General features: G+C 43.4%; 2 protein-coding genes across 2 annotated transcripts in view; one reads left to right on the top strand and one right to left on the bottom strand.

Annotated features, from left to right (window-relative positions):
- Positions 1 to 3: 3 nt before the first annotated feature.
- LOC104073013 (collagen alpha-1(VIII) chain-like) lies at positions 4 to 544 on the top strand (the record flags this gene model as incomplete). The annotated part of the gene is made up of 1 exon (XM_009572657.1): positions 4 to 544. A coding segment is annotated over one exon (381 nt), but the record flags the coding sequence as incomplete, so codon positions are not given.
- Positions 545 to 7,476: 6,932 nt separating this feature from the next.
- The window catches only part of ST3GAL6 (ST3 beta-galactoside alpha-2,3-sialyltransferase 6), a 9,878-nt gene continuing 5,861 nt past the window's right edge, over positions 7,477 to 11,493 (bottom strand). The window contains exons 4-5 of the mRNA XM_009572656.1: positions 9,874 to 10,026; positions 7,477 to 8,153 (exon numbers count right to left, since the gene is read on the bottom strand). Of these exons, the coding sequence (XP_009570951.1) occupies positions 8,073 to 8,153; positions 9,874 to 10,026 (234 nt within the window). The 3' untranslated portion in view covers positions 7,477 to 8,072. The remainder of the gene's footprint in view (positions 8,154 to 9,873; positions 10,027 to 11,493) is intronic.

Consider the following 11,493-nt stretch of genomic DNA (forward strand, 5'->3'; position numbering starts at 1 on the left):
TTCACGGCGGAGCTCCTCACCCCCTTCCCCCGGGTCGGGGTGCCCGTGAAGTTCGACAAGCTCCTCTACAACGGCCGGCAGAACTACAACCCCCAGACGGGGATCTTCACCTGCGAGATCCCTGGTGTCTACTACTTCGCCTACCACATCCACTGTAAAGGGGCCAGCGTCTGGGTGGCATTGTTCAAGAACAACGAGCCGCTGATGTACACCTACGATGAGTACAAGAAGGGCTTCCTGGACCAGGCTTCGGGCAGCGCCGTTGTCCAGCTGATGCACGGAGACAAGGTTTACGTTCAAATGCCATCCGAGCAGGCGGCAGGACTCTATGCTGGGCAGTACGTTCATTCATCTTTTTCAGGATATTTATTGTATCCCATGTAAAACAAAAACCAGACACACACACACATACACACAAAATCAAAACCTTTCTTCTCTGCTTCAAACTTTTATACCATGAAAGATGCATTTTATGACCATTTTGGACCATCTTTTACAAAAAAAAAAAAAAAAACCACACCAAAGTTTAACATTCTGCCCAGCTTGTACACACAAAATCAAAACCTTTCTTCTCTGCTTCAAACTTTTATACCATGAAAGATGCATTTTATGACCATTTTGGACCATCTTTTACAAAAAAAAAAAAACACCCCACACCAAAGTTTAACATTATGCACAGCTAGTTATAAAAAAAAGGTGTGGTGAACATATCTAAAGATGTGTATCAGGTTCATAAACAGTTGTTTCGCACCCGAGGGGGACATATTAGCTGTACATTATATATTTCTGTGATGCCATGCTTACTTCATTGCATTCACAATAATTCAGTACTAAGGTTCAAATCAGTGTACGTCACTCACTCCTATTGCATATTCGACTGTTGCATTGATCATAGTTATGAGATGAAAACCAGTGACTTAAACCAGAGTAGGTCTGTCTCAAATTATATGGAAAAAATTGAGTGGCTTTTTATTTGTTTGGGTGGGGTTTTTTTGGCTTTTTGACAGCAGGTCTGCCTGACAAGCAAAGGTTCTCTTAGCTGGAGACCTTTATTTCCCTTCCCCCATATAAAATATTCCTGCAGGTGTGTTTTTTTTCCTGAACAATTTATTTATGATGGAGAAGGAGTACTGACGGTGTAACTATTCCCTGCGAGCCTTCTCCAGCAGTCATTGGACCCAGAATGCCGCCACCGGCTCCAGCAGGCGCTGGGTTCACCTCCAAATGCCACAGCACTTGAAAAGTCTCCATCTGCATTTGCGCAGTTGAAGTAGATGAGGTAGATAGAGACAAAAATGAAGGGTTGCCCATTTGCTTTGTGCCACGTGATTGAGACATTTTGGCCAACACGTGGCAATACAGCAGGGCAGTATAAATTCGGTGGGATTTCTGTGCTCGTGCTAAGAACCTGCGTCTGTTTGGCTTGTCAGAAGAGACACCTATTCTGCCACTCAGCGAAAATTACATCAGTTTACTCTTCAATGACTAGGCAAAGCAGAAGTAGCTCTGTTTGCTAATTAACTAATTTGTTGTTTGAGATCAACCAATAACTTTGCCAGCAATACTGATCACGCAAATTTATCCAAGAACTTCATTTAATATAAAAGCTGATTTCCAATCCTTATTTATATGTTACCAATTGTCAAGGAGAGCCTGCAGGCCTCGATCTTCTCTGTATGTGAGGAAAGCAACTTTTCTGCAAGAGCTGTCTGTTCATCAATGGTGCTAATCTCACCTCAAAAGTATTCGCTTCCAAAGGGCAGTGTACTTTGCTGTGGTTCCCTGTACAGTGCTGCACATCACACACTGTTACGCTAGTTCAAAGAGTTAAATACTCATCACTTCTTCAATGTCTTTAGCTAACGCTACCGCTTTTGATTCAAAAATGAACTAGATTTTTCATGCAGAACTAAGATTGGATTTAACTGGCATTACCATTATTTAAATGCAGAGTTTAATGCAGTCTAACATTGACTAAGGACTCCAGTGATATAATGTGGTGCTTTATCTCAGAAATTTTATGGAATGGTGGCAGGAACGGACGGACAGTTTACCAGGCATTGGTGACTTTGGTATGTTCCCAGAATATGAGAGAGATGTCAAAAGCAAATAATTTTGTATTTAAAATTTTTGTACTGATTTGAAAAAAATATCTTATTAAATATCTTAAAAAAAAAAATCCTGTCTTCATTCAGCAGAACTCTTAGAAGGAACACTCAACCCGCTGAATTCGTGTATCAGACCACAAGGACTCTCTGAAGCCACTGACAGCCTGATGTGAAGGGAAAAAAAAAAAGAGATACCCTTTTCTTTAGTTCCCCTCTGCAGGCAAAACCTGCCCTAAGCCTCTGGGGGCAAGGTGCCGTCCTGGCATCGCACTTAGTGGGAGAGCGCGGCTGGGGCTGGGGCAACAGGCAGAGCGAAGGGCTCCCGCAGGAGGCCTGCGGGGACGGGCGCCCGCTCAGCGTGAGCCGACGCCGGAGCACAGCTTAAAAAGGCACAGAGGCAGCGCGTGGGAAGCCAAAAAATCGGACGTCGTGGAGGTGCGCTGTTAAGGGTTCGCGCTCTCCCAAAAAGCCAGGGCTGGCTGCTCAGGCTGGGAGATGCACACCACGTCCTTGGCTCTCCCTGTCATTTGAAAACAGCTTTTCCCATTCCTCCCCTTCCCCATTTTTTCACCGCAGCAAAAACCTGGTGTGAAAGCGGCAACGTATTTGTCACTGATCTACATCACTATTCAACTGTGGCTCTGCTGCGGGGAGCAAATTATAACCCACAGTGTGGCTCCCCCGATCTCACCTCAAAGACAGGCATTTCTTCCAAGCTGGCAAACTCCTAAACTGTCGATGCTAAAATGAATGCATGGAATACCTACTTGTGTCAGGTAATTGTTTTCTAAATCTCCCTTCGACTCCCTGAAGCCGCTGGCTAAGCAGCTCCCCGCTCCCCAGCATCTCATTTTTACTGCACAAAGAGAAAGGGAAAACAAAACAAAACATCGCAATCAGTGTCTCTCACTTTATATCTAAAGTCTTTCGTCACATGCCATCATCTTCGTTAAAACATCTTTTATTTTAGCATTCCCCTGAAAGTCCCCAGTAAGACAGGCAAGATTAAAAAACCATGAAAAACTAAAAACAGGAAGATGCTGCTCTTGATCTTACCCACAAAAACTATGTCTTGGCTTTGCTTTTACTCAGCCTGGAGCGAGATCTCCACCCACGGTACAGCTCAGCCTACCCAGGTTCAAAAATTTTCAGCTCCGTTTGCTCTACTAAGCACCAAAGTTTGTTCTGAAACTCGATACCGTATCTGACAACCCTGTGTATACTTTACACAGCATTAATAATGGGGCTGGGCACACGCGCGCATCTGCACACACACAGAGCAATGACCTTGCAAAAACAAGCCTGAGGGCACCATCTTTAACACAGTTTATTCACAGGAAAATAATCGTTTTCCATTTGTAGCATTCGAAATTTCACTTGAAACAACTGTAAGAATGTCTTCAAAATACAGCTGGCACTTTAAAGGCATATAAAACTTAAGACAAATGGCAAATAAAATAAGTATTTACCAATACCAAAAACAGATGTTGAGCTTCATATGTTCTTAAAAATCAGACTCCACTTAGAAGTTAAGGTATTTATACTACCTCCCGGGGCATTGTTAAAAAGGAAAGTGCGGCATAGGAAACAAGAGGTACCACACGCTAATTATTAAACACAGAAGTTGTGATTCTGTATTATTATCACCAATACAGTCACTGGACATGTCATTTAGTAATCTCTTGTAGGCACTCGCAGATTCGTATTTAGTGCAATAGTTTGTGACCTTCCTTCTTAAGTCATCTCTCTCTACTTCCCTTAATTATTACAGCAGAGGAAAAAATACTTTCCCAACAGAAGACAAACAAACAAAACCCCTAAAAGTCTGAGCCAAACAGAGCTTTCAGCTGACGCATGTCATCCTGCCTGTTTGGTGCGTACTTTGGTACCTTAGAGCGGGGTCTTTCTGATAGTGCAGCATTTTGAGGGGGCACGGCAGGTAAAATGCAGGAGCGCCTTTGCTGTAAAATGCTGCTGCCTTGAAATTCAGCAGGCTGCTGGAGAAAAGGACAGAGAAGGAAGGGATGAGACCATCTGACTTCGCAATTGATTCAGGAAGAAAATTGATGGCAGACACTGGGTACCTATATAGTTACACCATTGCCAGACATGGAAATAAAGTTGGCAGTGCCCTGGGATTCAAAAATGGGCAGCTTCACTGCTGCTGCGATAAAAAGATTGGGTAGCTTTTAAAGGGAAGTTTCAGTGCAGAGAATTCACTCTCAGGAATGGCAGAAATGGAAAAAGAAAATCTTAATAGCAGCTCACTCTCAGAAAAGATCTAAGTATTCGGAGTTAGCACTACTGCTTTTTTCAAAGGGTCCCAAGGCAAGTCTTTGGTATTGCAAAACACCTGTGAAAGCGCGTGCCCAGATAGAATAGACGCTGTGATCTGCGGGCATTACTGAGGAACGCGCTACGTATAGCTATTCCCGCCTGCATGAAGTTAGTGTAAAAGCGATACCTGTCCTCAAGGCACGGAGCAGAAATGACCGTGTGAAGCGGGTGATGAAGCAGGGCTGGCGTACACAGAATCCTACCAACACATCTTACAGGGGACGGGAAATGAATCACTTGGGTCACTGCTTATTATTGAAGAGAAAAGCTACCGGCCTGCAAGCTGTGCTTTCAAAACAAAACCAACTAGTACCCCGTGGTTTATCAGCAGTGTCAGCTCTTGGCTCGGTCCCGAGTGAACAGGTCTGGCTCTAAATGTTCCTTAGTCAGCTGGGGACAGTAACCTTGGCACACACGGACTCGACATCCCTGCAGGAGCACGGAAGTGGGGGAAAAATATCCCTGGGAGTACTGCTTCGTTTCAAAAATAAGTCAGTCATACAAATGGGGAGGCTTATCACAAAGAAATAAAAAGGAGCAGCCAATACGGATAAATGTTTGTAGACAGCACATTAAATACATTGAGAATATCAAACACTATAAAAAAGTAATCTTAGGGAGACAAAAATGTAATAAAAAAAAAAAAAAATAAAGGAGTCTACCTTAAGCAAAATTGAGTTTGGGGGGGATACCATTTCCTTGCCATGAAGCCTTTTTTCCAATTATTTTTGGGGGATTCTAACTATAGCGGAACAAAACCACCCAAAAAAGCAGAAAACCTTCTAGGAAAATTAGGAGTCCGTTTAGATGACTGGGAAGAATATCTCCAGAGAGGAAATAAAGCAGAGAAAACAACCACATCCTCAGAACCACAGCTCCCTACCCGCCTCCTGCCGCTGGGGCGGGGGTGGAAAAGCAGAGGGAAGCACCATCACAAGAACCAGGCACTGCGAGGAGAGGGCAAATTCAACAGCTCTCCTGGAAAAAATCCTCTCAGTCAGCGTGCTGCATAACGATACACAGATGCAACTGGATCCGTGGCGGCAGCCCATGGGAGAGCTGGGAGGGGCCCGGCTCTGGGAGCAACCGTGGGTTTCGAGGGGGAAGAGGCCACCCTCCGCTTCCGCCTGGCTCTGCTCTCAAGGTCTAAGGTCTACCAAGGGACCTCTACACAAAGAGAGCTCGGACAACACCGCGACCTTTGCAAAAAGCCTTACCTCGGCATTTTGTTCATGTGGAATTGCTACTGTCAGTAGTCTAATGCGCTGCAGGTCTGGGGCTGCAGAGTCACATACAAACTTTTTTAATTAACTGAAATAATCATGAGAATTAAAGACAGTAGTGTCACTTTTTTCTGCTGCAAAACCCCACCTGTTTGTATTCAGATTTTTAAGCAAAGATCTCCTCAAAGCCTCAGAAATGTGCACGTTTATTAAAAAAAACAAAGGAAACAGAAGGTAAGAGCCCTTCTGCCACCTGGTGAAGAAATTCTGGCTTCCTCCATTTCCACCACCACAGTCACCCGCAGCAGTGCCCCAGGACCTCCCGTGCTCCCCTCTCCTCCACGCTCTCGCCTGTCGCCCCGCGCACAGCTGGACAAGGGGCCACCCCCTGCAGCAGCTGGGCCCAAGGGACACACATCCAGCTGGCAGGACGCCGTGGCACAGCCCGTCCCTTGCTGGGGACGCATCTGGGTCCTTCCCCACCCCCTGCCACAAATCTTTATGACATCTGGAGTTATTGCAAATATGTCCAATTTGCTTGAAACGCACCAAAGCTCAGGAGTCCTTAGGTGAAAACACAAGCCTCCTCCCCTTCGGCTGTGGCTCCCCTCCAATTCCCTGCCCTCACTAATTCCCAAATGGCAGAGCCAAGGAGCTAAAGAGGGAGATGAGAACTACGGGAAGGTAGGGTTTTTTAAATCCCTATGGAACTCCGCAAGAGAATTAGGAAAAAAGAAAGATGACTCTTTGGTCACTTCAATGCTTATTCCTCTACATTGCCGCAGCAAAGAAGTTGTTTTCAGTACTCGTATAATCCTCAGCTTCTGAAAACACAAATAGCGTGTTTGTATTCATACTGTAATTGTTTGCACTGCTCCTAAACATACTAAAACTCTCTATATAATTTTATTAAAAAGCAGCAAAGGTTTTTCTACCAGCTTCAAAGACTTTGTTTTTTTTTTTTGAAGTAGACTTCTTTGTGCTTTCTTTAGGTGTGATTGATCAAGATAACCACAAGATCTTCAAGCAAATCTGCCACAATTAAAAAACATAATATATCTATATACACACCCTATGAGAGAATTGGAACAGCACATTACTTGTTCTTCTTTGACAGTTGTCAAGGGCATTCCCAGGCCGATTTAACTTATTCAGCAAGCTTGTCCGAGACAAGCCAATACAGGAAACATAAACATACCATTAAACGTTTCAATTAAAATCCCAAGTAAGTTCCCACCACTAAATGATTTAGTTCAGCCACATCCTGTAAACCTAAATGTCAAGACAGGAGAGGTAAACAGAAGCCAAATGATAATTCAGCTGAGGTACATCTTGGGTATTCCCTAGCACACTCCACTGCCAAAAATGGGAACATTCATTGCTCATATTGACGTATTTCAAAAGTGGAAATGCGTTACAGTATCTGAGAAAGGAGATTGTGCTGGTTTGGAAAAATACACCTTGATTCTTGGGGAGCAAACAGAAAGATACATGAGATCCTGTCCTGGAGATCTACGAATCCAACAAGCGTTGGCTCTAAATTTAAACTTAGGCGTGAATATCTCCATCCCAGCTCACGTTTCTGTTGTGGTCTGGGGGAAGCGGCTGACACGCAGGTAGTTAGGACAACTCTTCAGTCTTCGTAATCCCTCTTTTCTAAGTCAAGTCACCAACTGTAAAATTTATTGGACGCACAGCACGGAGAGTATGGTTTTCCATAAACTGGGTACAACACAAGCATTGTCAATACCAACATCTCCACAAATCCGACCAAAGGGTCTTCACCTTCGGCAAAGGCAGACAGCAGTTCAGAGTCGACGGCCAGTGCAGAAGCTGTGGCTTCTTTGCTGAAGATGGACGTCCCCTCCTCAGGAGCAGGGCAGACCAAAACCTGTACACTCTGTATGTTCCCCCTTCTCCCAAACACACAGTAATGATTTATAGGCATCGTTTTAAAGCCATTTTCATAGTACAAGACAGATATTCAAGACTTTACATCGCTCTGTTAATTAAACACTCGGCGTCTCAGCCTCTTGACAGTGTAAGTCCTCTTTTGGAGGACAACATCAGAAACAAAAGTACTCCAGAGAAGTAATCATCTGGAAAGAGTTCTTGCTGATAAATAAGTGATGTGCATCACATTTTTATATATCCCTGATACTTTCAGCTGAAAGTTTCATGGTTTTCCCATTATTAAATAGCTTCACAGAAATTCAGTTAACTCAGTTTGCAATAGTCCATTGCCCTCAGGCTTAGAAGAAGCTTCTGCCTTGGTGAGGTTTCTGTGCTCCTTTTAAACAGTAAACAGTTATGCTGCACTTAAAAAATAAAAATACCATACAAAAAATAAAAAATTTTCAAATCTTGAAAATAGTGATTGTTCTTTGTATTTTCCATTCAACTTTCACGTCAAATTGACCACAAAGTTCTTGTCTATAAGCTTCTTCAAAAATTTCTGCTCAGCATTGATGTTGTGGTATTCATTCTAAAGAGACGAGAGGGAATAATAAAAAAAATTAAATTCAAATTATTACCAGAAGCATCATTTTGTTGTTCTTTCCTTTTAATTACCTGTGATACTTGGAAGATGCTAAGAGTAGGAAAGCTCTGGGGAAAAGACTTCTTAGCAAAGACTGTAGCGCAGTCTCCCATGAAAACAGGTGAGTGACTCTATTGCTCAAAACTAGATTAGATTTTCCATTAGGAGGACACAAACCAAAAGGGACGATCCTTCAGCGGCAAGAATGGGCAAGACGTAGTCTCACAGAAGTCCTTCCATTACTAACTCCCCCAACTCCTCCCCATGCTTAGAGGGAATAGCTGCATAACCACATTTACAGCACAAGCAGTCAGAAAATGACTAATTCTCAAAGCTTCATGCAGGTTCTTGAAAAGCACACATCAGACTTTTGTAAATCGGATGCATCCTGCCAATCAGTTTCAACAAGCCAAAACTAACCCGTCTTCTGTGCTGTATCCAGATCCTGCATACGCAAGAGACCACTGAGGTTAGTGGAGGACAGCACAAGGGAAGTAAGTTTACTGACAATCTTAGACACCGAATCCAGTAAATTAAAATGAGTATAATACAAATACTGCAGAAAAGATTATACGTATATAGTGTAATATTTACAACTTAATGCCACTAAAGAATTAATGATAAGGTTTTTGTTTAGTTGTTTGTTTTTTAAAGTTTCAAGATTTTAGGAAACTTATGGATGTCTATTCAACTCGTGATCAACCTTACCCAAGCTTGGTATACATTGCAAAAAAGCACCTGCAGAGAGAAGCCTCAACATGAAGGCGAGTTCAGTGTCAGAGGAAAGTTATCTCAGAGCAGCGGGCACCTAGGAGTCCTCAGAGAGACATGAGAGGCTCCTATGGGCATTGCCCCTATCCTTCCTCTTCAGGAAAGGGAGGAGGAAAGAAAATGGTCCCCACATGCACTGGGCATGCACATGGAAAACTGTTCACATTGAGGTAAAGGGCCGAGATGGAGTTGCTCCGAGTACAGAGCTGAAGACAAAAGCAGAGAAAGAAAAGAAAACAAGAGGCACGACCGTAGCAAAGCAGGAGGGAGGAGAAGGCACCCCTGATGTTTGCCAGCCTCCTGCTGTTCCCTCTCCTGGTGAGCTGTGGCTTCCCCCTCCTGGAAGCAGTTCCTCCTCTTCCCACCCCCCTCCAACAGCTCCTTTTCTTTTCTGCTTTCAATTTCTGAAATTCAGTTCTTTTCCTGACTGCAAGTTTGTAGGTCTTAACTCCTGTCATTTCCCTTTGCTCTTCTTTCTCTTTTTTAAGAAGTTTGGCAACCATGACAAATTGTGCAAGTAGGTACCAAGGAAAAAGAGAATGCGAACCAGAAACAAGGCTATTCACGTTCTGACAGTGCTAGCAAATATACCTCTATGAACGAGAGCTGCATAGCCTAAGGATAACACCAACAAAGCAAAACAGAACATACAAATGGACGGATCTCATGCAGACGTTTCAGAATACGGTGTAGCACAAGGGACACAAATACCATTATCCACATTTTTCAGAAACAAAAGCAGAGATGAAGGGATTCAGCGATGTTAACCCATGAGCAGCAGAACCAGGAGAAGACGGGAGGCCTTTCTGACCTGCAGTCCACACTTCTATCTATATTGAATTGTCTTCCCCAGTTACCAGCTGTATTCCTCTCAGCATAAACAAGTGTGTGTTACCTGCATCATCTGAGACATTGTGTCATTGCCGTAGTAGTGCAAAGAACTGTTTCTGTCAGTGAAGTCGTACTTGAAGCCTGCCAGGTGAACTTCATGGCATATGTGAAATGCTAGCGTAATGGCAATTAGCCCCGTTGTTGGATGCTTGGGTTTCTAAAACGAAACACAAAGAGCATGCATACATAAATAACTGGCAGCTTGACAGGAACAGCAAACCTAAGAACGAAGACAGCAGAAATCAGGCAGCCTGGCTCTTACTCAGATGTTTGGTTTTGTAGTTTGATCCCCTCGTGTCTCATAAGGAATAAGGTACTGCCTGCAGGTTTTCCCATGAGCGAGGTGTCTGCCATGTTGGCCTTCCCCGGGATTCTCCAGTTTCTAGTGAGGGCTGAGCCCATACCGAAGCCCTTCCCTCCGCGTAGGCATCAGGAAGGTCTCCCCATCCCTCTGCTCAGCAACCTACTTTCATGAAACTGCTCAGGCTTCAACATATTGGAGACCACTTCACCCCATCAAATTTGACTGAATTAGCAGATGTGTTCAGAAGTTTCTAGATGATGGAGATCCAGATGACCAGAACATGACATGCCTCAAATCTTCATAACACCAAACTAAAAAAGCACGAATGCTACTGCTACATAAATTTGGCTGCATTTGAACTTTTTCAAAGCAGGGAAATTCCAGAAGAACACAGCTTTAGACCTTCCCTCACTATTTCCATTAGAAGAAAAGAAACTGTAGATAAAATTGCTTATTTCTCCCTACAGTGAGATAGCTCTGAAGTAAACGCAATGTAAAATATCAAGAGCAGGTCATAAACAGGTTTTAACTGGGCAAAATTAAGAGCATCTAACCGAAAATTAGCATTTCTTACAAGAGCACAGAACAACTCATTGCAACCATCTGTCCTATCTTGTGATCAAGTACATGACTGTTTTAGCAGCAGCTGTGGCTAAAACGATCTGGGGAAGTAAATGATGCAAGGTTTGCAGAGAGCTGAACTCTTTCATTAGACCAACAGATGAAGCTGAGCGGAGAAAGCGTCCCCAGAAATGGACAAAACTTTCAGGCACTAATGCCCTTCTTAGCTAAGATAACAATTTTCTCAGAGACCAAATGAGCTACACGCTTTCAGTAGCTGCAATCAAACCTCAAAATGAGCAGAAAATCACATGGTTTTTTGAACTCTTACCCAAGGCTCAGTTCATTTGCCTCTGAAAACAAAGCAGGCAAACCAGTACTGGACAACTCAGTGCAGAGAGAAGGCAGATGCACTTGATGATACAGAAAAATATTGCTTTGTATCGTATGATGAAAGAACAAATCCCCCAGAAAAAGTTACTAACATCAGCTCTGTAAGCCTAATTAAAGTCACAGAATTGAACTATCACCTTTTATGTAGAATTTTTTTGTACCTTTGTACAACTCTTGGAGTACTCCAGAAATAACATCAACTTAAAATGCACACTATTGGCCAGGACTCCTGCCAGTTAGCAAAACAACTTTCTGCCCTGGGAGCCCAATATCATAAACTTAGTGGTGACTCTGTTGCAATGTCCATGCTAAACAGGACCCCAAAATTATGGCAGGGGGTGGACACAATAAAGAGATCACGGCCCG

The sequence above is a fragment of the Fulmarus glacialis genome, unplaced genomic scaffold (genome assembly GCF_000690835.1).
Source record: "Fulmarus glacialis isolate BGI_N327 unplaced genomic scaffold, ASM69083v1 scaffold32842, whole genome shotgun sequence".
Taxonomy (NCBI): domain Eukaryota; kingdom Metazoa; phylum Chordata; class Aves; order Procellariiformes; family Procellariidae; genus Fulmarus; species Fulmarus glacialis.